The sequence below is a fragment of the Trachymyrmex septentrionalis genome, unplaced genomic scaffold (genome assembly GCF_001594115.1).
Source record: "Trachymyrmex septentrionalis isolate Tsep2-gDNA-1 unplaced genomic scaffold, Tsep1.0 scaffold172, whole genome shotgun sequence".
NCBI lineage: Eukaryota > Metazoa > Arthropoda > Insecta > Hymenoptera > Formicidae > Trachymyrmex > Trachymyrmex septentrionalis.
This window is the reverse complement of record NW_017304887.1, coordinates 402,038-429,221: the sequence shown is the minus strand read 5'-3', so window position 1 is coordinate 429,221 and position 27,184 is coordinate 402,038. Positions and strand designations below refer to the sequence as shown.

Here is a 27,184-nt window from a genome sequence, read left to right as displayed (position 1 = left end):
GAATTTCGATCACAATTACAATGTATTAAATAACGTATTAAATTACGAGGATGATTGTTACGTAAGCAAAGGAAAAGTAAGAAAATGTACATGTAAAGAAAAATAAATAAATAAATATTATTTTGCATTTCATAGCTTGCATATACTTTTATATAGATCAATTCAATTCATCTTCTTCTTCAAATTTGCTTAAAAATATGCTTCCTTTACACACTAGATCACATTTATCGCAAATACTCACATCGCAAATTTTTCTATTCAGTCTTTCGAACGAGCAAATATGCGATTGGCAAGGAAACGAAAAGCAGGCAGTAGGAGAAGTAGAAGTGACGCCCTCGGGCGCAATGGATTTGCCCTCCTGATTGGATGAATATTAAATTCTGGTCACCAGCAAACAACCATTCCTCTTTCCCCTTGCTTTTTCGGTCACGACGATTGAAATATGTATCCGACGAAGTCAAACATTCCGACAAAGTGCAAGACCCGGTACGTGGCGCGAATTCGGTGCATGATTTTCGCGAAAAATGTACGTGATCTACATATCCGATCGAAAAAAAACTATGGACATATACTACGTCCCATCAAAGTTCCACGTTGCGTATGTATGTCTTTCAATAAATTCATATATCACATGCGTACTAATCATTCATAAACATGGCTAAAGTAGCAATTCTACCTCATACATTGAAATTTCATTTTGTTATGTAATATAAGTACATCAAGTTGATCATTTAGTAGCATATACAATAATTACGTGAAGCGTCATTAATAATAATAAATTAAATCAAATTTTTTATCCTATCGATAAATGAAACGCAAAGTGTGACAGCCAAGTATAACGTTTCCCCGAACTGCGACTGAATAGCTTGTTTTAAATTTCTCATTTATCGCTCAGGGCGATGAAACTTCGTCTACATATCCCGGGAGACACGGGCGATCGAAAGTTTCGTTCTAGATAAGTAACAAATTACGGATCGAGTAACGAGACTGACTACTCCGAGGGAGGAGAGAAAGAAGAAGGAGGTTCCCTGACTGGGTAATTGCCAAGGATGAGACAGGACTTTCGAAAGAATGTAATTTCGTTTTGCGTTTCGCGCGTCCGCGCGAGCAAAGTCATCAATCGCGGTGCGGCGTTGGTGCGACGCATCGATTATCGCGACGGTTTAACAGAGATGAGGCGGCAATTATCTTCGAGAAATTAAGGGCGTTGGATACATCGGCAGGGGGAGGATGGAGGACCGAGGGGCAAAGGGGGAGAGGATAGATCTTGACGGAACAGGCGCGTTTTCGGCAAGAAGGGTAGTACGCTTAATTTCATAGACGTGGCGCACGGTGCCATACGAGCAAGAACAATCGAGCCCGGGAGCGTGTGCGAAAGGGGAGGCCTTTGGCCAAGGGTAGGCTGTACGTACTTCGAAGGGATAATTACAATAAGCAGCCCTCGCTGCCCTCACCTCGCCACTGGTCTAAGAAATCCACTGGCGTAATCTGCCTAAATTCACGTTCAATATTCGATTTTAATTTACAGATCAATTCCAATACACGATTACTTAAAATCAACCTAAATATACAAAATAGTAATAAAACATTTTGAAAGCTATGACCTTTCTAGATCCGAGGCAAGAATTGTAACAATTTTTTTTATCAATAACCAAGTTAATTATAATATTATTATTATTTCAGGCGCAGTTTATGATTGCGTTTCAAATTCAACAGTAAACGGCGCACATTTTACATAATTAAAATATCTATTTAGAATTTACTGTAATTTACTTTAATGTAAAAACATTGTACTGGAAGAAAAATCTAATTGCATTAATTAAAATTCTGGTTGAAAATGGACAAATCAGAATTGTCCGATTGAAATTATTATAATTCTAAGAGATGATCTTCCGATTTTTATTGGTACGATCAGAGAGAGAGAGAGATTCTTATATTTTCGAACAGAAATTTTTCTCAGTGTAGACACCAAAATCTAGTCTCGATCGATTGACTCTTTCTTTACTTGTTTGACTTATTTATATCTAATTACAATCTTTATTAACTTTTTATTGTTTTTTTTTATATCAAATAATTTATATCAATTAAAATAATTATATCGACTTATATTAACTTATTATTGTTTGTATGAATTTTTATACGAGTTTTAAGAATATATAGAATGTTACTGGCGTAAACAAATTAACTAGAACTGCTTTTTGTAAATTAATAATATTTATTCGCTAACTTTAATTTGCTCCAACGTAGTGGACGCTGAGAAGAAACGTTTAAGCATTCCTAAAATATGACTCTGCTTATGCTTCAAGACATCACGTTAAATTCTAAGTAATTTGAGTTTCCATTAATGTACAGCACTTAGACTTAATTCACCCCCTATGTAAATTACCCTCGTCTCCGCTGTGTACGCAAAACGCATCGGTCCCATATACTTTCCCGTTTCCGTAACGAGCGTATCGCCGAGTGCGCGAACTTAACGGCGCGTCGCGCCGCGATAAAACATCGGCGAATTCGCGCGATTGAATTACAGTTTAATTAACTCGCGGGCAATTAAGGCCCGTTCCGCCGCGCGTCCCGACTCTCTCCCTCCCTCCACCCTCCGCCTGCATCCCAGAAGAGCCGACACCATCCACCTATAACGAAACGGTTTTCGCTTTCCGTCCGAATCTCGTGCATCCGCCAGCTCCGACCGTTTTCGAACGGCAAGTTTCGAGGGTACTCGCGATTTCATCGAAAACTTTTGCACCCCTCGATCGCTTCTTTTCTTTTTACTCTTCCATCCCTGCCTTTCCGTTTCTAACGGCCTGCCAAAAGAGATTGAAGTACAAGCGCATGCATAGGTACCGGAAATCGAAAAGATAATGTCGCTGGCTAATTAAAAGGATCGGGTAAAGGCAATGTTTTAATTACTCTTATAATCTCGATAACTAGTGCTTGAGTACTTTAATTTTAACTTTAATTTATCCCTCCTATAAATGGATTCAAATTAAATTCTAATATAAGAAACGTTATACTTACATTGTGCTTTCAAAGAAAGATAAAATATTTGCACAATTACACACAGTAATTTTAATACAGCAAATGAGAGAGAGAGAGAGAGAGAGAGAGAGAGAGAGAGAGAGAGATTTAAAAGATTAAGAATAATTTCCAAAAATAACACCTTTAGAAAAATTAACTTTTTACATAATATTTGAAATATGCAAAAAATTATCGAAATTAAACAATTCTTAATTTTTTATGTTGTTCATCTTCACATTTTTTGTCAACGAAAAATTTATTACAATTTGTATCAAAAGTAGGACAATTTAAAGCGAGCAAAGATAAAAAAATATAGAACAATATATGTCTTTTATTTTCACATTAAAAAATATAATATATAATAATTCCGGACGAGTTTCATAAAGCCCTTCAGAGGAAAAAAAGAAAAATTATATAACGATCATTGAATATAATTACAAAAAGTATTGGCAGTAAATAAACGCATCATTTTAATTGTACATTAATGTCACGTGATAGCTAGCTACATCTAAAATAATCGCACGCAATTATTAATTAATTAATTGTAATTAATGTCACACGAATGAAAATTAATCACATATTTTTTCTAATACAAAATTGTTGTGTTTGTTGTGATTGTTAATTAAGTTAACAATCGCTGGTGTAAAGAACAATTGTATGCATTAGATAAACAAACCGGTGAACGATTATTTACAATATTCCAGAATAAATGATATATTCATGTACGTCAATCTCATTCTCGGACTAATTAATATGATATAAGTATTATAGTCTTGAAAAATTTGGAGACTTGTGTAAGAGTATGGAGTAGAATAGAAAATAATTATATCACTGTAATAGCTGGCATAAAAATTTATTTATAAAAAAATGTAATCTCTTTTCGTTTTGATTTTATTACAACAAATATTTAGGCATAAAGCGTAATGAATTTGTAAGCATTTTACAAAGATGTAAAAATTCCTAATTCGAGAACTTTACTTCTCAAGGCTTACGATAATCCCAGAACAAACGTTAACACACCGTATAAGTACATCCGTGCATCGTGGTAACGCGTAGTCAATATGTATGGTATATACTTGGCCGACGGGAAGTCGTAACTGCCGTGTAGGCGGCCGATTTAACGATGAATGAATAATTATGGGGGCTTTACGGTCCGATACCGGGAGAGCCTCGGCGAATGGAGGAACGCTCGTTATATTTATGAGCCGATGATGATGGCAATTTCGACCGAGGAATCGACGACGGAACTGTTGCTAGAACGCATCTGTCGTCATTCCATTATATCGCAAACTTGCAGTAGTCCCGCGATAGCAGCTACGAAAGCACATCGAGTGTGTCGAAAAATTCTGGTTCGCCCGTGTACGCGCTAAAACGTATTCTCAGCGTCAAACGGCAGCGGTTCACTTCTATGCGAGAGACAAAATCATCCCTTGGTTGTGCGTGAAAGGTAGCGATCGTTTAACATTACACATGAAGACGCGTGCTGTGACGCGATAATAATCGTGGAAGAACATCGTAGTCATTAAACTTCCGATCCTTCGATGCGACTCATCGTTCAGAGAATTGAATTGCCCTAATATCTTATTTTTATTATTAATTGCCGTTACATATACAATGTAGAAATTCGTATCAAATTTTGTAACGTTGGTACTATCAAAGTAGTATCTGAAAGATTAAACACTTAAAAGCATTTTTATCACTCCATAAAGAATAATTAAGTCTAATAGATATTCGCTCAGAAAGTTCTTTAATTGGCATTCGCGAATTCAGTCTACTTTAACCTTTGAAGGATCGGATGTTTCTTTAGAGACTTTGAACCGTTTTAATTAATTTTTTGGGATTTGTAGTGTTTGGAGCTCTTAATTAGCTCAAAAATGTTATAATTGATGTCTGCATATGTATTGAAGAGAAAGGCGTTCATCATGGGCGCACACGTTTCTCGATAACCATACCTTACAGAATTATGTAAAGAAGTTTATTTTATTGTGTGGACATAATTTACTGCACTAAAAAAATGTTTACATATGTTATTTGTGAAATTTTTACTCTACAATAATGTTAGATTATTATTCTAACTATTATTCTAACAATATCTAATGATATTTAGTTTTAAAAAAAACCAAAAATAAGGGATGTCATTTTTTTTTTTCGGAGCCCGCTTTAGGAACTCGACAGTGGCATTATCTTTTTCGCCATTCAACCTTATGACATTGACAAAAAAGTTTTACCTTAAAATTAAGAAGTCGATCAAAAACATGCCGGTCTTTAGAAGGTTAAAAACGTTATTATACCCATTTTTACAAATGTATTAATATTTATACTTTAAATAAGCTATATATGTATGTACATAAAAGTCGTGTTTATAACATTCTATTTTTATTGAATAAACCTTTTTCATTATTTATACTTTATTTATTATTATTTTAATTGTTATAAACAAAAATTGAAAAACAATATGAATTGTGCAAACAATATAACAATTTTTTTTATAGTAACAAGCATTTTTTACAAGAATATTAATTGTTATATGTTTATGAAATTAAAAATAAATTATTCGCAGTTTTTAAATTTCATCAACATATGACAGCTAATATTCTTGTAAAAAATGCTTATTAGCATAAAAAAATTATTATGTACACTTTAATAAGTAATATTATTATACTATCCTGATTCTACTCATGAATGCATTTTAAATCCGGAAAACATTTTGACGTGCGATATGCAAAATCAGAATATGTATAAATTCCAGAATGTATTTAAGCATCAAGATCCGTTTCGACTGAATAAAGTTCTTCTTAATTAAAAATTGAAAAAATAATGACAAATTTTAATTTTTTTATAAGTACTTTAGAAATATATAAAATAATTCAATGTAAATCTTATTACGATTCAGATTAATTACAAAGATTTAGAAAAAAATAATATTTTGTTTATTTATATAATAATTAATCTTTGCATCGCAATATAACTTTACTTTAAATTATTTCATATACTTATATATCATTTCATATACTTATACTTAGTTTAAGTATTATGAAAATATTTTTGTCATTTAAAATAATAACAAAGATCTCTGGGATCAGAATTATTTTATATTTTACATTTTCATATTTTTCTTTTAAAACATAAGATTAAAAAATATTATTTTTTTATAGAAATAACAATTTTTATCCAAATCTTTAAATCATCGCTAAATTTTTTGTATTACTTTTAAATGCGATCTAGAATAATCTATAATTCATTCGTAACATTTCCATTACCTTAAAAATATGTGTAAGTAATACATTTTTAAATTAATACATCTTTGCTTAAAGTTGATGTAATTAAACTTTTTTTTTTATTTTAAAGAACGGAATCCGAGGAATAAAATTATGTAACTCAAAATTATGTCAGATTGTGAGATAAACAATTGTTGTAAATGATATTTCACTATACAGTTAAAGAAAATATTCTGAGTCCTCTGGTCTCGCGATACAAATCAGAGTTAAATAACTTTTATACACAGGATTGTCAGAACAAAAACTTTTTAACAAGTGTGAAATGAATGTTTTCCTTAACAATAACTTATAGACAGACACTCTAAATTATATGTGGAAATTTTGTATGTGAAGAAATTCATACGTAGGCGGAATGAACAAAGTTCCTTCTCTGTTTAAAATAACTTTTAAATAATTATTATTATAATGGAAGTTCTCTCTCTCTCTCTCTCTCTCTCTCTCTCTCTCTCTCTCTCTCTTCTTATTCAATCATTTTTTTTACATTATTACAAAAGAAATTTTTTGAAAGTATATGTTAAAAATGATGTTATTCTGTAATAATTCTCTAATTATTATCGTGAAAATAGAGATATTGAACTTGGGATATGATAATTTTTTTGACTACGTGAGATGTTTAAGTTCTCGGTACGAATGCGTACCTCTCCGTCGTAATTAAGATTAAACCGAAGGTGGGAGCCAGGTAAGTTCGTTCCAGGGATACGAACATTTATAATTAAATGGCGTTGTTACTTATTACATGGAAGTTCGCGAAGAAGCGGAATAGGGAGATTGTTAGAGAAGGTAGGCTGTGGTTACTCGGATAATCTCCTCTATAATGTAAGACGGTGAATGGAGCGCGCCTGGACGGGTTCTAGCTTACACGTTCGAGGAAATGTATACTTACGGTTAGCAAGGTTTCAAGTTTCAAATGAAAGAAAAGTCACGTGAGTAAACGTTATTACAAGCGTGTTCAAAAAGTGGTATATCAAAATATATCTTCCCAATTAATTGCAGTACGTAATACGCGAGAAAAGCAACAAAAGCCGCTATTTGTATTGTAAAAGAGAATATAATGTATTAAGAGAATATAATGTCCTCTTGAACGAAATTAGCGGCTGTTACGGAATTAATGTCGTCGTCGCTTATTATTTTATTTAATGATGGAAAATAAATGAAAGGTGGATTTTCCGTAGCGCGAGAATAATAAGAATATTCAAGAGATTGCTTGAAAATTGCGGTTGTATAATGGATATATATATTGTACATAAATGAAAAAGCATCCATAATCGGATTAGCATTCGAATGGTCGATCTCGCTCGGCCAAAACGACATAAGTCAAAGCTCCAGTACAAAGGTCGATATCGAAGGGCAGGTAGCGCGGGAGGTAGGAGTGGTGCGCTTCGCAAGGGTGTCGAACGCCCAGGTCTCGTGACAAATAGAAGCTTTGTGCCGCGACAATGGGGAGTTTATTTCCGGGCCGGCTGGGGCTACAATGTAGGCACTATACTGTAATTAAATTCCCAAACCCAAGGATTCGAAGGTTATAGAGGACCAGAAGGATGGAGAGAAAGAGGGATCATGAAGGAGTGAGAGGAAGGGACGCGGGACGGCGTCAGACTAAGGGTAGGAGGTCGGCAGAACCTTAGCATATTGCATACTGACCGGTCCAGAACGCTTCGGGCTTTCTCGCGGCAGACGCCATATTGTGTTTGCCGTATGTTCCTTCCTACCTTCCTTCCTTCCTTTCCGCGCTCCCGGCTCGCGTCAAGATGAAACGAATTCCTCCTACACGCCGTATCTTTGTCAGAGGAGTTATCGTGGAATGATATGTTAAGTTTCGGACTGGCTTTCTAGTCTCTAAAAGCGAAGCTAAATCTGAGCAGCATGAAACTTTATGCATGGGATAAGATCCAGTAAATATCGCGAAATGTTAGAAAAGATAGATTGATTCGAATAATTAAACTAAAAACTATATATAACAATATACATGAATCAATCGAATAAGTAAGAAAAACGAGTCAATACTAAATCGAGGCTAGATCGGTAACTAATAATATTTTTATATGTAATAAATTTTAAAAATACACCTCTTAATTATATAAATTGTACGCCGTTTACTGAGTACGGAGTTAAAATGCAATCATAAACTGAAATTGAAATAATAATATATTACAATTCAATATTTGAAAAGATAATGTATAGCATTTTATAAAGCATTGTAAAAAAATTAATTATTACGAAAAATATTATCTTGACAAACTTATAGTTGACAGTTTGTGTGTAACTGAAAGATATATTTAAAATTTACATACCTATAACAATATTTTTACAGTCGAAGCTACCAAAAGGTTTAGCTTCGACCGTATTGGCCGTATTTTCTTACTTATTTGATTAATTATAAAAATCACAGTTTAATGGAGATAAATGTTTCGACATCTATTGTACTTATAGTTACATTTCTTTAATTAATTAATAAGTCTATTTTACTGTGATAAAAATAATTGAGAGTTGCGTTTCATTGCTGAGAAAGCTGCATAAATACTAAATGTATATAATGCTGAAGTTTACAAGCGACAGCTCCAACGAATCGGATTCATCAACCGAAAGTATCGGTTATACCGGAAAGACAAATACAGGGGTGGTAGATTGGAATAAATGTCGAAATATAAAGTCTCGGTAGATCCTCAAGGCTTAGCGCCAGCTCTGAGCTATAAGAGCGAAGAATACGGAATGGTGCTAGATGTTTCTTATCTCCGAGAAAGGGTGGACGAGTAATCTGTATTGGGAGCGCGAGTTAAAGTCTTATGTACTTCCGATACGAGTTATAAGCAGAGGTGGTAGAGCACGGAATATAAAGCTTCGGATTCTCTGGAATGAAAAGTTTAATCCTGAAGAACCAGAGCTTTTAATACAAACGAATGTAGACAAATGTTACATGCATCAAGTAATTCTAAAAGGAGTGATTTAGAAAATATAATACAATCATCGCTCGACTAATCGAAATGCATTATTTATTTTTAAACTGATAAAATTTTAAAAATCTTGTAATATTCCTATGTATTAAGCTGTAATCAGCTGTACGATTTCAAAACATAGAATAGTTTTAAAAAAAACATTAAATGAAATGTTGTTTAAAATAGTAGCAAAAATTATTTTTCTTATTTTATAAAAGATATAAAAGGTATATAAAATTATGTAACATTATTGCTTATGACAGCTTTCTGTAATTAAAAACCTAAAAATTTATTTCTCATATTATCATGAATAATCATGAATAAACATATTAAGACGAAATTTCAGCTTTATCGATTTATCATTTCGTTCAATAAGAAATATAGTACTGACGCTGTAAAACGATTTATATACAAATTGCATAAATTTCTCATCACGTACAATTTTGAAACAAATAGCTCGCTGATGGAAGCGCGTAACAGCATCGATTGCTTAAATAAACCAAGCTTCTCCGTATCAGAGGAGGAAAAGGGAGTTAGCTGAAAGACGGAAGAGATGAAATCGACAAACACACAATTCCGTTAGGCGATCTAGAAACGGTTGCAATGCAAAAGCGTTACGTGAGAAAGGGATAGGAATAGAGGGCATCCTACCGTTTTCCGATAATGTATTATTGCGAATCCCGTGGCATACTTGCTAACCCATCCGTTGTTGCAAGGACGCACATGACGTACGCGCGCAACGTGTACAAAAAGACTGTGATATACACCGTGGAGACAGATTCATAACATAATTTATTTTTATCAGACTATTTACTTTTATCTCCGTCAGTAATAATACAATATTCGATATCATATAAAAAGAACGATTTTATTAAAGTCGTTTAAATCTAACTAAAAATTTAGTTGGATTTAAAAATAATTTTTTGTTGCTTTACTAAAATAATTATGTAAAATGCTCAAGCTGGTTGCTATGGAATATAAAAATTTCTTACAGCATTGCTCATTATACTTAAATTTTCTACATAAAATATTTGGATAGTCCAACAAAATTATTTTCAAATCTATATGTATGTGTCTAATTAAATTTTCAGATATTTTAACAAAATCATCCTTTTCGTGCAATTATTGCAGATTCAATTTATTTCATTTTACTTTATTAATTTAAGGATAACTGCAAGATACTTAAGGGTCCGTGTAAAAATACGAAATAATGTAGAATACATATACAGTGATAAAATGGTAAAAGCGAATTAAACAATGTTATCACATCAGAAGAAATGCAATAAACTTCTTACGCGCCATGTTGTTACGTTTCTACGAGGAACAACCCTTTCCGATCACGCAGCCTTCTAAGGAGGCAAACGGGGATCAAGATCACGCGTCCCCGTAAAACGGGGATAGCGTTTTAATGCCGGGCAAACACACATATAGATCTCTCGTGCTGTCGAACGCGAGAGAGGACTTCAGATAGGACCTTAGGGGAATAGGGGGGAGAGACGAAGGGAAGTAGACGAAAACGTTCGTGCACGGCTTGTCAGGGCGGGGTTCGCTAAAATGAAAGTTGGAGCCACGGCTTGCCGCAGCAAATCCGGCTTGATTAAAACACCGTAGGAGGAATCCCTTACCCCTTTTACCCTTAGCCGCCAGCCACCACGGCCCTACCGCCGCGCCGCGCCGCCCCCTTTATTTCGACCGTCTTTGGTCGCCAAGGAACGCGCCAACGTATAATCTTAATGCAGTCTTATACGAGGCGGAACGGGGCTATATTTCATTATAACCCCGCAGTCCTTCCGGAGCCCCTCGCGAACCCTTTCTATTTCTACTGGCTATAAGCGTGCGCGCGGCGACTGGGATTTCGCTCCGAGATATCATTTGGGACGTAGAATCGGGGGATGCCGAGTAAGTATCGGAACGACGACATTGGCTAAAGTGCCTCCTCGAATTGCCGCCTTCCCTAATCTTTTCTCTATTTCGTCGAAAAAACTACACGGCCCCTTCTTGTAAGCGCGCCGCTGAAATTATGATCTGTGATCGCGTTTGATAACAGAGACATGAAGGGAATTCAACATTCGATAAACGAGCCATTATTCTTAATTCATACAGAAATCATTCAAATATTGAATATAAAATAAAATGTAGTATTTTTATAAAATTGAAAAAATAAATACAATTATCAATATCGTGTATACATATATATAACTTTGTGTGTGTGTGTGTGTGTGTGTGTGTGTGCGCGCGCCCACACACACACACACACACACACATTCTGCTTTCTTCAACATTAAGAATAATCTCTAAGCAATATTGTTGTGAACTTGTTTCAAAATACAATAAAAGCAAATAAACCATTAAAATATGAAAACAAACGCAAATGATTTAAACTTTATGGATGACATTGAATATATCAAATTTTACTTACGACTAGCGTCAAAATTAAATTTAACAACTGTTACATTTGTTTCCGTTTTATCAAATTTTTATTTCATAACTTATTCAATCAAAAATACAGAATAAGATATTTTTTCACATTAAACTCATATTTAATTGAGACTCATAAAGATTATTAATTGATTAAAAATACGATTAAAGATATATAGAGGAAGGGAAGGAAACAGCGTGGAAAGAATAATTTTACAGTTTGAAAAGAACCAATGTCGAGAATAGCCAGTAAAACTTACTGAATGTTGAGAGACAAGCGGAGACAAGGGGGTTTAAAGCTCGAGGGGTAAAAAGGGGGTGTATTTACGACGTTACAATACCCCACGGGCTAATCCTCGCCCGGAGCAGTACCTAGGCCGATCGACGCTTCTCCCTTCTTCACCGAACGCAATCACAACCTTCATTCAAGTACAGAGAAATCCGCCCGAAGTAAAATCATTTCTCTTCCTTGCGCAATCAAGCGGGAATTAAAGCGCAAGAAGAAAGCAATAATCGCAAACGCTCAACGTTAACAATGTTAGACGGAAACATTTAACATAACATTACTTATATAATAGCACCTTTATTTTTACTATTTCTACACACTCAAAATAAGCATATTACATGCATTCCACAAGAAATGCATTTTTAATTACGTCCGCGTCAAATATTAAGTAAATTAAGTACAGACATCTGATTTAATTTACTTGTAAGAAATCCGTTTTTTATGGGCATTTAAGAAATAAACAGTGTGCTTCTTGAACAAACTCCTTGCTATATTCTTATTATTACTTTAGAGCGCTATCTTTTCTTAAAAATGTCAAAGGAAGGGGAGGCGAAGGGGTAAAGATATTTCAATTATACGATCGAAAATACAAGATTTTTGGCAAGTTGTACATAAAGTAAAAAATAAATCATTTTAAATATTGCACTTAATTTCAAATAAATTTTATTTAAACAAAATCTTTTCAATAATTATTAAAATATTAGACCTTAAAAATTAAAATATTGCAGGAAAAGATATAGTTCAATCAATTTTATGTCAAACATCGATTTAATATTAATTAAAGAATACATTTGCCAATATTCTAATGATATCGTAAATATTAAATAATAAATGCATTTGTAAGCAATTGTTTGTGATTATATAGCCATTATTGTATAATCAAATCATTATTTTAAGGACAATTTTACACAAAAAATCGATTTTTTAGAAAAAAAACTATGTATCTATAAAATATTTTTAAAAAATGCATTTTTTTTTAATATCTAACACTCGAGAAATAAATTGTCCGTTAGTGATCTTTTTATAACAAGAATTAAAAGCCCTTACTCTCCTTGAGCACCGTATCCCGGCTTGTCTTCCTTTCTCGAAGCCTAATTGACACGATTTTTATAAACTCCCCTCTAGGCATGAAGGGTGAAGTCTTCTTTTGTACTGTCGCTAACACCTTCAACCTCAGACCCTCGAACAAATAAGAGTCGCTTTGTAGTTAAAGAGTACAGCGGTGTCGGTGCACAATTATTATTTTCATATAACAGGAAATATTAAAAATATACATGACAAAAAATATATTATAACTCATTCTAAATATATGTATATATAAAATGTAACTTAGAAGAATTCTAAGGTTAAAATTTGCTAAATAAATATGTTTCTTTATTTATTGCAATCTAGAAGATGATAAAAGTGTCACTAGGCATGAGTGATCAAAGTAATATTCCGGAAGCTTCTACTTTTAATATGGAATTTCGACCCTTAAAGTAGCGCATCTAATTTAAAAAATTACCTCACCCGACCGCCTCATTACAAACGTCTGATAAAATTTTCAACTGAGAGTCACTGTCGTAAATATAAGTACAGGGGTGAAAACAGGGTGCACATTCCAAAGGATCTGCGTATCCTCGCGCATTCATTCATAAAAATTCACTCAACCGCGTGGCTACTCCCACCGAGTGAATTGGAGGGTTCGTTCCAACCCCGATCAACGTGACAGCTCGACAAAGTTAAAGGGTAATGTGCTTCATCTTTTCAGGTTCCTCTGAGAAAGTCGCTAACGATATCTTGCAAAATACAAAGAAGAACGTTTTCAGAGAATAGAGCCAACTGACACTTGGTGATGAAATTCACAAGTATTCAAAAATGTATATCAAAAAATTTCATATAATAATGCAAAGATACACTTTTTTAATTCTTATAAATCTTTTCCTCCGACTCGAATAAATTGTTCGGTGATAAAAATATATGACATAACATATAACCAACCAATATTATATCTATAAGAAATAAAATCAAATATTGTTTTACTGATACCGCATGCATAGAAAAGGCAAATCAGCGGTCGAGATGAAGCAGACGTCCGTAAGTAATAAATACGCGTCCTTAAGCGGATTTGGGGTTGGCTTTCCCAGATGTCCGGTATTTTAACGTCGCGTTTTCCAACTTACCCTGAGATTAACGTGTGCCCAAACAGATTCTATTTACTTTGTCACAGTGAATTCATTTGTAGCCATATTTTTTTCTATCATGTATACATTTATAATATATACCATATATATAAATCAAGTGATATTTTAAATATTATTTAAATTAAATAAAAGGTATATCAGTATTATCTAAAATTTAATTTATCTTTAAAAATCCTTATTAAATATTCAGCATTTAATTCTATTTAAATATAATTGTCTCCTTAATTGCAACGCGAATCATCATATTGAGAATAAAAGATTATTTATTTCGTGTACATCGAAAAAATATTATATAGCACAGGATAAGGGTTCTCCTTTAAGAGAACGGCTGCTCGTAATCGTAATCATAACCGTAACGATCATGAAAGTCGAGGCGGAGATTTCAACATTAATATTCCAGTGGCGCTCGTGCGAAGATTCGTACCGTTAATAAAGAAATCATCAGTGATTCCGAAATGACAGTCAGCCGTCGATTTCCCATAGCCGGGAAATTAGACTGATGGCATTTTAACGTCACCGATAACTGAAAGGATATATTAAGGTTAATTTCGATAACTTCGAAATGTTATTTGTTCTTATGAAAGCATTAAACAATCTACGATCTCTAGTCGCTTCCTATTATAATATTACAAGACATTAATCATCGAATCTTTAATGGTAACACGAGTCACGTCAGATGCAATCATTCGAAATATAGTTTTGCAATAAAAAAAGATTTACATTAGACAAAGAAAGATAATATAGCAGACCAATTATAAAGACAGTTGCTTAAAATTGAATACTTTGAGTCTTGCATAATTTTTTTCTTTAAAAGTGTTATTTTTATAGAATCAGCAGGTATTAGAATAAAATTAGATTATGCTATAATTTCAAGAAATTGCAATTATTTATAACGTTTACTCTATATTAAAAGAAACCATTTGATATTAACTTTAAATTTAAAAATAACAATAGAAAACTATACTACTACTCAATACTACAATATTACCCAATTAAGAATATTTTATAAGTATTATTTATTGTGTATTATTATTATTATTATTATTATTCTATCACAGAAATTAAAGGATGTTAAAACTCAAATACGAAATCGCACCTTCAAACTCCAGAAAATTGCTGGTGGCACCCTCTGTTCCACTATCTGTTAACTTCGTCGCTTCTACAACTTCTTATTGATCTTCAAAAATCTATTTATGTTTGTTTTTCTCTCTTGTATACATACAAGAAAATTGTTTTTAATGCTACATATGATTTTTATGATTATACATCTTAAATTTTTATGTAGAAAAATAATTCTAAATGTTTTCATAATTATGTCTTATGTATAGTTCTATCTGTATAAGAGTACATTAACTGATAAAATATTATTTATTTTTTTCCAAGCAATGCATGTACAATGGTTTTAGGCAAGAATGATTTCTCTCTTAGCTTCAATCTCAGCAAGGAGTTTATCTTATTCAGGATCAAGGAAAGCAACCCCTCAATCTTCTCCTGATTCTTGCCGACGGCTAAATAGCTAACTTTGCGCAACTATCCCAATAGATTATGATTATTGTGGAGGAAAGCTCTGATTTATGCAATTATCATAAATTCAGTCTCCGCCCAACACGTTGCGTATGCTCAAGATGCTTCTGGCGTACCTCCATTCACAGGATTTCAATAGCAAATTATACGCTCGAAAAGCACCCATCCCTACTTTCGTAGCAGATCTCTCGCAATTATGTTCAATGTTCTGCGTATCGGTATCATTTATACTTTCCATTATATATAGCTTTAAAATTTCAGAAAAAACCGTTTTTTTTTCCCAATTTTTCCACTAATTTTCTCGGTTCCTTTCCTAAGGATAAAAAAATTCGTTGGGAAAATTTATGTGTTCCGTAAAATCTACCATATTAGCTTCTTTCCGAAAATAATTTTTTCTGCAATTTGAAAAAAAAGACTTTCTTAAAGCTATTATATTTTAAATAACACTTCAAATATATATTATAAAAAATAAAATATTGCTCTTTATAAACAAAATCTTTACAATATTGAATAAAATTAACAATTATTTTAAATAAAATTTTGTTTTTATTTATAATTTGAATATAATGAACAATATAAAACTTAAAACAAAATATCAAAATTATGTCTTTTGCGTTTTGTAAATAAATTAATTTCTAATATTTTTTCGTAACTACCGACCCTGTGACGCTAAAGAAGAGTTCTACTCCGTCGGTAACAGCTTTTACTTTATCGATTGAAACGCAGTCGAGCAATGTTCTCAGCATAGAATAACTAAGAATATCTCGTTTATCGGCAGATAATATAAAATTGTAAGTGAAGTCGATAATCACTCAAGATAAGACTCCGGTAAACACAAACAAGCTAATAGCAACATTACATTAATATTATATATAATTTCTTACTCAAAAATATAATGTAATATAACACATGTCGTATATAAGTAACAGAGTAGAAAATAATATTGATATAAAATTACTGTTAGTCATAGACAGTTATAGATAACTAATTATAGATAGATAATGTACTTAATAATATTAATAATGTAATATTACTGATGGTGAGTACATTCTATCTTTATTTTAAAGTAAAAATAATATAAAATATTTAAAAAATCAATTTAGCTGTTTAATATAAAATAAAGCAAATGAATAGTTATTGTTAATTATATGTATAAGAGATACGAAAATTATACGTAATACACAAAAAAAAATTATTTTATTGTCAAGAAGATTATTTAATTCAAGGACTTTCGTTCTTTAACGGTTATCTTTAACAAAAAATATTTTCTTGATAATAAAATATATATTATTACAATTTTACAAAAACTCATTATTATGTACTCAAAATAAGAATTTATTTTCTTTTAGAGAATATTATAAAATTGATCAAAGAAGTGACTTTATATAATAAACAAATATAATTTGTTTAATACAATAATTTTGATTAAAGTATTTTGAACTTACCAGGATTTAAAATATATTTTGAATAAATTTGATTCTTGTGATAAATTTATAATACATTTGAGGATGTATGAACTTTTTAAATACTTGAAACAAGTAATTATTATTTGTATACAATATATATGTATTTTTTTGTGTGTGCGTTAAGAAAAAGTTTTTGGTATTATTTGTAACTATGTAATTATATATATCATAATTATGATTATTATTCTATAATATTAATAATAATAATTTATTTATTAAATTATGTTATAATTAACAATTAATTTATATTTATGATTCTATCAAAAATGAGGTCACTCTGTATATGGTCTAGTATCACTCAATATGTCCTACTCATTATTTATGAGTAATTACACAGATTCGAAATATAGCATTAAACTGCGATTCACGTTCACAATATTTAACCCTCAGTACCCACAAAGGGTTAGCGTAACCCCCCCCCCCCCCCGATTTTCATACTTCAGACTTCTTTTCTTTTCAGATCCTTTTTCACTTATTGCAAAATATCTTTTGTGCTACGACATTTTAGACTTTCTAACTAAAAACGTCTTTTTTTTAGTCTTCAACGATAGATAAAAAAAAAATTACTTAAAATCGATGCACGACTATCTGAGATATAAGTAAAAAAAAACGCTAGGTTACAAATATCCGGATATGGGTAGATAGGGACTTTTTTAAGATGTGGGTACTGAGAATTAAGAATGATTTCATCCTTGTTGTTTGTCAAATGTTAAACGAAGACAAATGATGCTCATGAGCATTGTGAGCATGAATTGAATCACGGCCCTGGTAAGTTGTGCAGTCTGTCGATTGCATCATGCAGTTTATTACTCGGTTTATTCTGTTATTGTCAGTAAAACAAAATGTATGTTCATTCTGCTATTGTCAGTAAAATAAAATGCAGAACGTGATAGTCGTGATGTAATATTTCTTAGATAAGTAAAAAATTGTTTTCTATAACAAGAGATAGGCTACGTTTACACCGAGAGACCTATGCTGCCTGATCTATAATGCGACCCAAAATGGTCTACCATTTACATCGTAAGCGGCCTGAACACACTCTTTGAACTTTTCGAACATGACCTTTTAAATATTTTTTAAATTTTTTATTTACGAGATATGTGTATGTCCATTACAACAAAATGACATGTCAATTTGAGATTAACAAATAATGATAGATCGATCTATTTCAGGTCAGATCACCAACCGAAGCCTGACCTACATCCAGATCTAAATAATTTTGATCGAATTTGGGGTAGGGAAGACCAGGGCTAAGTGGGCACCTTTTCTTCAATTGTAATTTTCAATAACAAAGTAAACGATTTTAGTCAAATTATTAGCGTTTTATAAAGTGATTATAAGAGTGATTACAAGATGACAATAGAAAGTTTTAGTGTTTGCAACTTCATTTCATCCATATACACAAAAAATAATGTAATTCGAAAAATAAAATCTCAAAAATTACTTTTGACAATCGAAAACACGTTTGATTATTTAAACATAATAACGCGGCACCTAAACTAACCAAACTTCGTTGGTAAAGAAAACATACGAGATGCCATCTACAATCTAAATTGGGACCTCATAAGATATATTTTTGCTACTCAAAATTCAAATGCTAGCTTAGTCCCGGTCTCCCCTATAGGCCGAAGCCTAAATTCACGGTGTAAACGTAGCCATAATTATTAATTTCCGTATTTCATTTATTTTACTATAGCTCTGCATTATATTTTATAACACTTAATTTATATATCATCACGGAGTCAGTCACTTTATTATATTGTAGCAAAAGAGAGAAAATCTTATAAGGTAAAATCAATTATATAATTAACCTAAGCATACTAAAGTACGCATATTGATTATAACATTTTTTGGTATTTTTGTTATTCTAGATCATGACTTCTAATTTATCTGCATTGTGGAAATAAGTAGATAAGGAGATAAATCAATTGTTTTGAAAATATAATTCTTTGTGTATTCTTGCATATCAACAGATATGTCGATATGCAAATAATTAATAAATTTATAATCTTATAAAAGTAACATTGTACATCACTTTATTTTCCATTCTTCTAATATTTTTTTTTACGAAAAGAAGGATATACGTAAGGACGTATATACTTAGGATCATATTGGATATTTATACTAAAAAAAATTTATGGTAAATATAAAATATTCAGTTTAAGTCACACCTCATCGATTTCAATATCCTTTAGATATGTTATAGGGGAGAATGATTCTCCAACACAAATTAAGTGGGAGACGGCATTGTTGGTTTAGAAGATATAATAAATTAATGTTTCATAATAAAGTCATAGCATACGACTTTCCACGCAAAACGACTTCCACCTCCCCTCCCCTCTGCTTCGAGGCGCACGACTTTTCAAAGAAATATGGTAAATCTTGGAAAGTCGTATTCCTCCTCTCCCCCTCCTCGAAGCAGGGAGGAAGTGGAATGAAAATATACTCTTACACCAATGTTATCCTCTATATGTATATTATAGAACTTTTAATTTACTATATCTCCTAAACCAATGCCATCCCCCACTTAATTCTTGTGGGGAATCACTCAGGACATTCTCCCCTACAACATATCTAAAGGACATTAAAATCGGAGAGGTGTCATCTAAACTAGATATTTACCAAATTTTTACTAAATTTTAATATATATTTATTTAAATAGTACTAATAAATATATATAAACTTACAATAAATAAATATTTACTAAATTAAAGAAAAGATAGTTAAATCAAATGAATAGTTTTTGTATTAAATAAATATATATTTATTCAGCTAAAGAAAAAAATCGCAAAGCTTAGATATGCCATATGAGGTTATCCTATATTACATACATATACTTGGCACCAAAAATAATTATAAATTATAGTTAAATTATGAATTATATAAATATATAAAAATATATAAATAAGGACTCTCAATCTTAAAAATAATTAGAAATTTAGACCAAGGCTAACGCTGTTGTAAGAGCGAAGAATTAAGAGATGTAGATAATACTCAAGTATTGGTGATTGTCTTCATTTATTATATCGAACGTTTCGGCTCGCTTTGGAGTCATCTTCAATGAAAAAATAGACTATAATACCACGTTGAGAGTAAGTCACTCGCAGAATGGCAGAAATGCATTCGAGGAATGATTTTTGTTAATTTTTGTTAATTTATATCTCATGGAAATTGTAAATCAATGTTTGTGAACTTCGTTGTTTTCCCGTTGAGGTGAGTCACACGATTATTACTGATTTTTAAGTATTGAACTAACAGTAAAACGGTAATAATTTATATAGCGTATGGATTACTGCATTTCTGCCAATCTGCGAGTTACTCTAACGTGGTATTATAGTCTATTTTTTCGCTGAAAATGATTCCAAAGTGAGCCGAAACGTTCGATATAATAAATGAAGACAACCACTTGAGTATTATCTATATCTCCTAACTCTTCGCTCTTACAACAGCATTAGACTTTCATTAGTTAAATTATGATAATTGCAATTATATTTAGTAGTAACAATTATAATTTATATAGTTCTATTTGGTATTAACTATATATTTTTTCTATAGAACTATAAATATAAACATTATTACTAACGTTATAACAGTAATAACCAAATTTATATGATAAATATCAAATTATAGTCACAAATACCAAACTTTTCTCTCAGTGTACGTAAATCTACAAATTTATATTCATATTATATAATATAATAATGCATTGACAGTAATCAATTAGTAAGATAATAATAATAATTATAATATTTCGTACAAAATTAAAAATTAAAAAAAATATTTAATTATAGATCTTTTATAAAAAAAAAAGGATATAAAAAACTAATTAATTCTAGAATCAATTATATTGAATCATAACAACAGCACAGAAATTAAAATGCAGATATAGCTATTTGTGTGTGTTATAAATCTGAATAAAGATAATAAAATCATCATTTTTACATGCATTTGTGTATAACCGTATAATGAACTACAACTCGAAATGTAATAATAATATGGGTATCTTTTAAAAATATTTAATTTATTTTCATATTAATAAATTTTCTAATTTTCTTTATTCTTACAATACAAGGTACAATTTGCCTCATCCGTCCAAAGATGGGTCATTAGAATCCGTCTATTTTCTTCACCTATTCAGAAGAATGGTTCAAAAAAATCTCTAAAAATTCACTAATATACTTTCAACTTTTTAGAATAAATATATATAAATATAAATAATGAAATTTCATTTTTGAAAATAATAAAATGTAGTATAATTTATAATTACCGAAAGACTCAAAGAAACTTGCACGAAACAGGAATCGCTCGAATACTAGTGACCCAACCTTGAACGATAAGGATTAAATAATTAACTCTATCTTTCTTCCTCTTTCAAAATAATATATAACCAACACACACACCCACACTCACACCCACACACACACGAACGTACACACACAAACACATGCGTGCGCACACACATGCGCACACACACAGAAGCTGTTTGAAAAGTAATGATAAATTTTTCGCATAAAGGCAGAATGAACCAAATTGAGAAGAAAAGTCCATTTTGCAATTTTCTCAATAGTTAACAAGAAAGCCGAAAATTGCCTTCATAATAATTTTTTACTTAAATACTATCAACTTTATAGACAAACTGCAAAAGACAAAAATTGTTCATTTTCTTTTCATAGAGCTCTAAAAATTTTTTTAGAATTTTTTCAGAATCTTTTAATACTGCATTTTCTCATGTTGTAAAAATGAGAAAATGCAGTACTAAAAAGTTGATAAAAAATTCTGAAAAAATTCTGAGAGCTTTATGAGAAAAAAATAAACAATTTTGTCTCTTGCAGTTTTTCTGTAAAGTTGATAGTATTTAAATAAAAAATTATTGAAGACCAATTTTCAGCAATTTTTAGCAATTAATATCTTGTTAACTATTGTGAAAATTGTAAAATGGTAGAGGACTGTTCTTCTCAGTTTAGTTCATTCTATGCGAAAAATTCATCATTATTTTCCAAACACTCTGTATATCTGTGTGTATTATATTAAACAGCGTCATTTAAATATAGGTTACAGTTAAAATAAATTCAATTAAAAATATTTTATTTAAAAATAAATATAATGCAAGAATGTTAGATTATACACTAATTTTATTTACTTATTTTTCTCTAATACGTTCAATTTTGGCTCAATTTATTACATAAGATTAAAAGCACTTTTAACGAGACTACAAGGCCGCCAATATGGCAGTGATAAAGTTGAAAATTATCTCTTCCGCTGTGCGTCACGGATTCAAGCTTGCGTCGACATTTATACGAGTAATAACAATGTCCCATGTACGAAATGATCGATAAAAAAAGCTACCGTGACAATGTGAAACGTCAGCGGTTTATGCCGTTACAATCGTTTCGTTTTACGTTCCTCGCAGATCTCATCTTTTTACGTTGCGGCCTCGTTTCGCAACGTAAAAACTTTTTAATAGGTGCAAAATAGAAAAGGCCAAAGATAAGATTATAAATAATATTAATATTCTACACAAATAACAGTTCAAAACGATCGAAAAATGTCTCCTTGTTTTCTTCTAATTTTCATATTTTAGTAGATTTTTTAAATAAACTTCGACGTTCTATTATTAAATAGAGTCATTAAATAAATTTTTCAAATACCATTGTTATACGTATAATCGCATGTATGTAAATCTATAAATATTATGTATTTACTATAATGATTAGTATTATTGATTTATAATTTCTTATTAGTACAGTTATACTTATTGTTAGTAATAATTGACGTGAGTCCCTATTTTTTGCATAACACGACAACTTAATAATTGCTGACTGTACGTATACTAATGTTTTAAACTTCATACAAAGGCATTGCTATCAATAGCTCCAAATTACATTTGTATGTTAGTAATGATTCGAATCAAAATTAAACTGCATTAGATAGGACAATTTTATATGTAATATTTAAAAATCCTATAATGTAGATATTAAAAATGACCTTTAAAAAAATATACGAGTCTGTAATATCAAGTCTGTATTAAAAAGTCGTTGCTCCAAATATATTATGTGAAGAGTTTATGACTATTATATAAATTGCGCAACAATTCCCGCGCTGTGTAAAGCTCTCATTGTCCGTATATTATATTCTTATCTTGTTTTTTAAAATCGAAATTCTTTTATTATGACAATGATTATCATTATGACTTCTTTTTTCACTACGTAAATTTCACTACGTAATTACATAAAAAATATAATAAATACATGTACAACATCCAGTGTCGGCTCTTTATTAGCATTTTTAAACATTATATATTTGATTTAATTTCATTAAAAAAAAATTAATTCTTATTTAGCAAGAATATTTAAATTATTATTATAATTGACAAACATTGACTTTTCCGTCTTGTACGTATAAAATCTCGTAATATATAAAAAATTACTAGTAAAAAAACAAATCGGCGCTTTCGCGATGAAAAGATATTTCACATTATCGCACGAGGAAATTCTTTGGAGAGGATCACTTAATATTTCTCAACTCGATATGCTCGATGAGCTAATGCCTCAACGATTATTCTCCGCGCGAGATAATCATGTCGCTCTTAAAAAGTAGGGCGATCTTTTTCTTCGATGTTCTATTATTAAGCTCGATCATTTGTACGGTTTTAGAATATCGCCAACGTCGTCTCAGACGTGATGATATCGCCCGTCTGTATGCGCAAATTGTACACGCAGATTTCAGAGATTGTATGCTGTTCCCACGATTGTTGTCGCGGATTATCCGCGGATTATTCGTGTTCCACTTACCTTTTTCGGAGAGGGATGCAACACGGTCACCGGAACTTGGCGAGGGGTTGGCATGGACGGCGGCAGTTGAGTATGCTCCTTCACGGGAAACCGCGATAATTTCGATTCCCGATTCGAGGGTAACTCGAGCAGATGCTGTATCGAGTGATTCTGTCTTGTTTTCCTGGACGCCATTCTGTTAACAGACAAATCCGCACTTTACAATATATCTGCAACAATTTGATTATTTCCCACGCATATACATAGAGACTTGCAACAACATTGCTGCAATATTGCAACATTGTTACAATATTATGGTTGCAGTGTTGCAGTGTTGCTATACGGGTTATGAAACTGGAAAAAAATGTACTATATCTTAATAAATATATTTTTTGATAATTTGTAAGTAAACAGTTTACTTATAGTAAATAAATATTTACTCAATGAAAAAAATAATAGTTAAATCAAATTAATGATTCTTGTATCAAATAAATATATGTTAACGTTCAGTAAATGTTTACTTAGAAATATTTAAAGAAATATTTATTAAGATATAGTAAATTTTTTTTCAATGTATAACTGCTAGCGCAAACAAATGGCTCTGCAGATGGTTTCTTCGAATTTCGTATCAAATGTTTTTAACATATCAAATAATTAAATAGGAATTTAGTTTTTATTATCTAGCTCTTATTATCAGTTATCTAGCTCTTTATCAGTTATTTCTGCGAAATTCGTAATTCAGGATTTAGAGTACTCTTTTAATTACGGAATTCGATGAATTCGTATTCTTTGTTATCAAAGAGAAATATCTGGAAAAGTACATGGTTTTAAATTAAAATGTATCATATTGATATCTTGCGTCGTGAATCATATCCACTGTACGAATTTTATTTATAAATATCGAGGATGTTGAAAGCAAACCGCTATTGTAATCACGCGACCAAGCCGAACGATAGCCATGTGCGTAGATACCTCTTTCCAGACGCGCAAAGGCACTGGATATCGGATAAAACTTTCGCATTTAACTTTTCCGTCCTGCTGGGGAAACGACCAACAAAGCTCATCACAGGAAAGTTTTCCGAGACAAGGACGGGCGATCGACTCAAAAGCGAGACAGAGCTCGGGTCGCGCATGCTCTTACCACTACACAATCGCGACCGTGATTTCGCTACATACAAACTCCGATTATCCAAATATCGGACGTCCGGACTTTCGTGGTTGTTAGATAAGCTATAAAATTGTCGACCGTTCCACAGAATATGGAAATATACCGGTAAATGGTATAATGAGTCTGCCATTATACAAGAATAAATGCAATCAAAATCATTTGTACAAGTAACAAAAATTATCATCAACTGCAAAACTAAGTATACATAAATATTCCCGTTTACATTTCAAGCTCATTTTCTAAATTTCTCATTCTGTATATTTTTAATGTTCTTAATGTTCTCTTCAAATATAATAATTCTCTAAGTAAATTTTGCCGAAGTTTACATTTTTAATTCTCGAAAGTACATCAAATATTTGATACAGATTCCTGAAAAAGAATCTTTCCAGGAGCGACCTCCAGTAAGTTTCGTAAAAATCCACGCGCGGAACATATCTCCGTAAAATCCTCGTGTATGCGGGGATGCGATAGCTCACCCCTCGTCGCGAAAGTTTGTTCTCCCTCGCGTGTTTACGCACGCGCCGCGTCGCGCGCACGCACACGCACATACACATACCAGACATATGTACATTTCGCTGGCTGCAAGCTGCCAACACATGTACGACGTCGACGAGGATTACGACCGTGACCTTACCGACCAAATTGTCAGCGAAAAAAGCAAGAATGTCCTTTCAACTATATCAAAACCACCACACCGTGATCATACGTGATAACAACATAAAGTTTATAACTGTTAATTAGATTACCTTACATTCGTTACACGCAACTTATTGTTTTGTAATTTATTACAAAATCGCGTGCATTGATATATATATATTTTTTTTTTCCATATTTAATCTACAGTTATATAAAATAAAAAATTGATTGCTTATGACAACGAAATTTTGCATCTTGAATATATGTATATAATCAATTCACTATCGACGTAACATAATTTATGACTGCGGAAATAGTTCGAACGATGCCTGCATGATTTCGATTTCAATCATTCTTTCAGTTTAATGGTTAAAATATATATAACAAGATATCACGTAGTTATGGAATTGATGCAGTGAATATGTTAGGATTAATTTTGGTGCAATTCGTAGTAGATATGCCGCAAATATTCAGCTTTAATCACCGAGTCGCAACGACCGCTCGTGCCGATCGATTAGACGCATTCAGCCATAATGCATACATATAACTCTAATTAGCCGTCCTTGATATGTGAAATCAACAATGCTTATTATAAATAAAAAGTTTCTAAGAATTTATAATATATCCAAGTCGGCAGTATATTAGAATCGCGCATGAATATTTACTGAATTACTTTATGTTCTTTATAAGTTCTTTAAGACTTTCCTTATGACGTAAATAAATCTACTTTATAATAATTTTTAATATTAAATGTATTAGCAATCGAGTTTATAATATAAAAAAAACTTGTCAAACATAAATTAACTTAAAATTATTTTTAAATCAAGATTGTATTGTATAATTATTATTTGTAATCGCCTTCTCTTTAATTCACTTTTTCACAGTTTTATTGCTAGAACATATTTTGGTGTTTTCAGAATTAAAACTCGCATATTTGCAAACTACGTTGCCGTTGCATGATTCTACATTCCAATTCACATATCGATGAATTCATGAATTATCTACGATCTTTCAATAAAAAATTCACTGCATAAACAATAAATCACGCGAATAAGTAGATTTTTGCAAAACGATATCTCAACTCTTTCCACTTCTTCCTATTTCCTGTCAATCGATTTGCCATAAACGTGCATCGCCTGTTACGATCGTACTCTTCTGAACTTCAACCGAATTGGAACGCGACCCGAGAATTAAATAAAGTGTGATCGATCACGTCCACAATGGATTCGCTTAGCAAATTTTACAAGACATGCCACTTCGTAATAGAGTCTATTTTAATAAGTATTTAAACATAAAACTTTAAAATATACTAAATATCAGCTGTTTTGTAAAAGATTTTATACAAAATGTTTTCAAACTACCAAACAAACTTTTCTATAAACTTTTTAGTCTACTTGTAATTAACTTTTTAGTCTACTTGAAATTAACTTTGCATAACAAAAATATCATGAAAAGTTATTTGCAAAGTTTCAACGTTAAACGTTATTCCAACTTATCTACAAATTAG

At 31.6% G+C, this 27,184-nt stretch overlaps 1 protein-coding gene across 1 annotated transcript in view; it reads right to left on the bottom strand.

The window, feature by feature from the left end:
• The window catches only part of LOC108746489, a 344,212-nt gene extending 318,525 nt beyond the window's left edge, over window positions 1-25,687 (bottom strand). The window contains exons 1-2 of the mRNA XM_018483301.1: window positions 25,611-25,687; window positions 23,895-24,069 (exon numbers count right to left, since the gene is read on the bottom strand). Of these exons, the coding sequence (XP_018338803.1) occupies window positions 23,895-24,069; window positions 25,611-25,639 (204 nt within the window). The 5' untranslated portion in view covers window positions 25,640-25,687. The remainder of the gene's footprint in view (window positions 1-23,894; window positions 24,070-25,610) is intronic.
• Window positions 25,688-27,184: the final 1,497 nt, after the last annotated feature.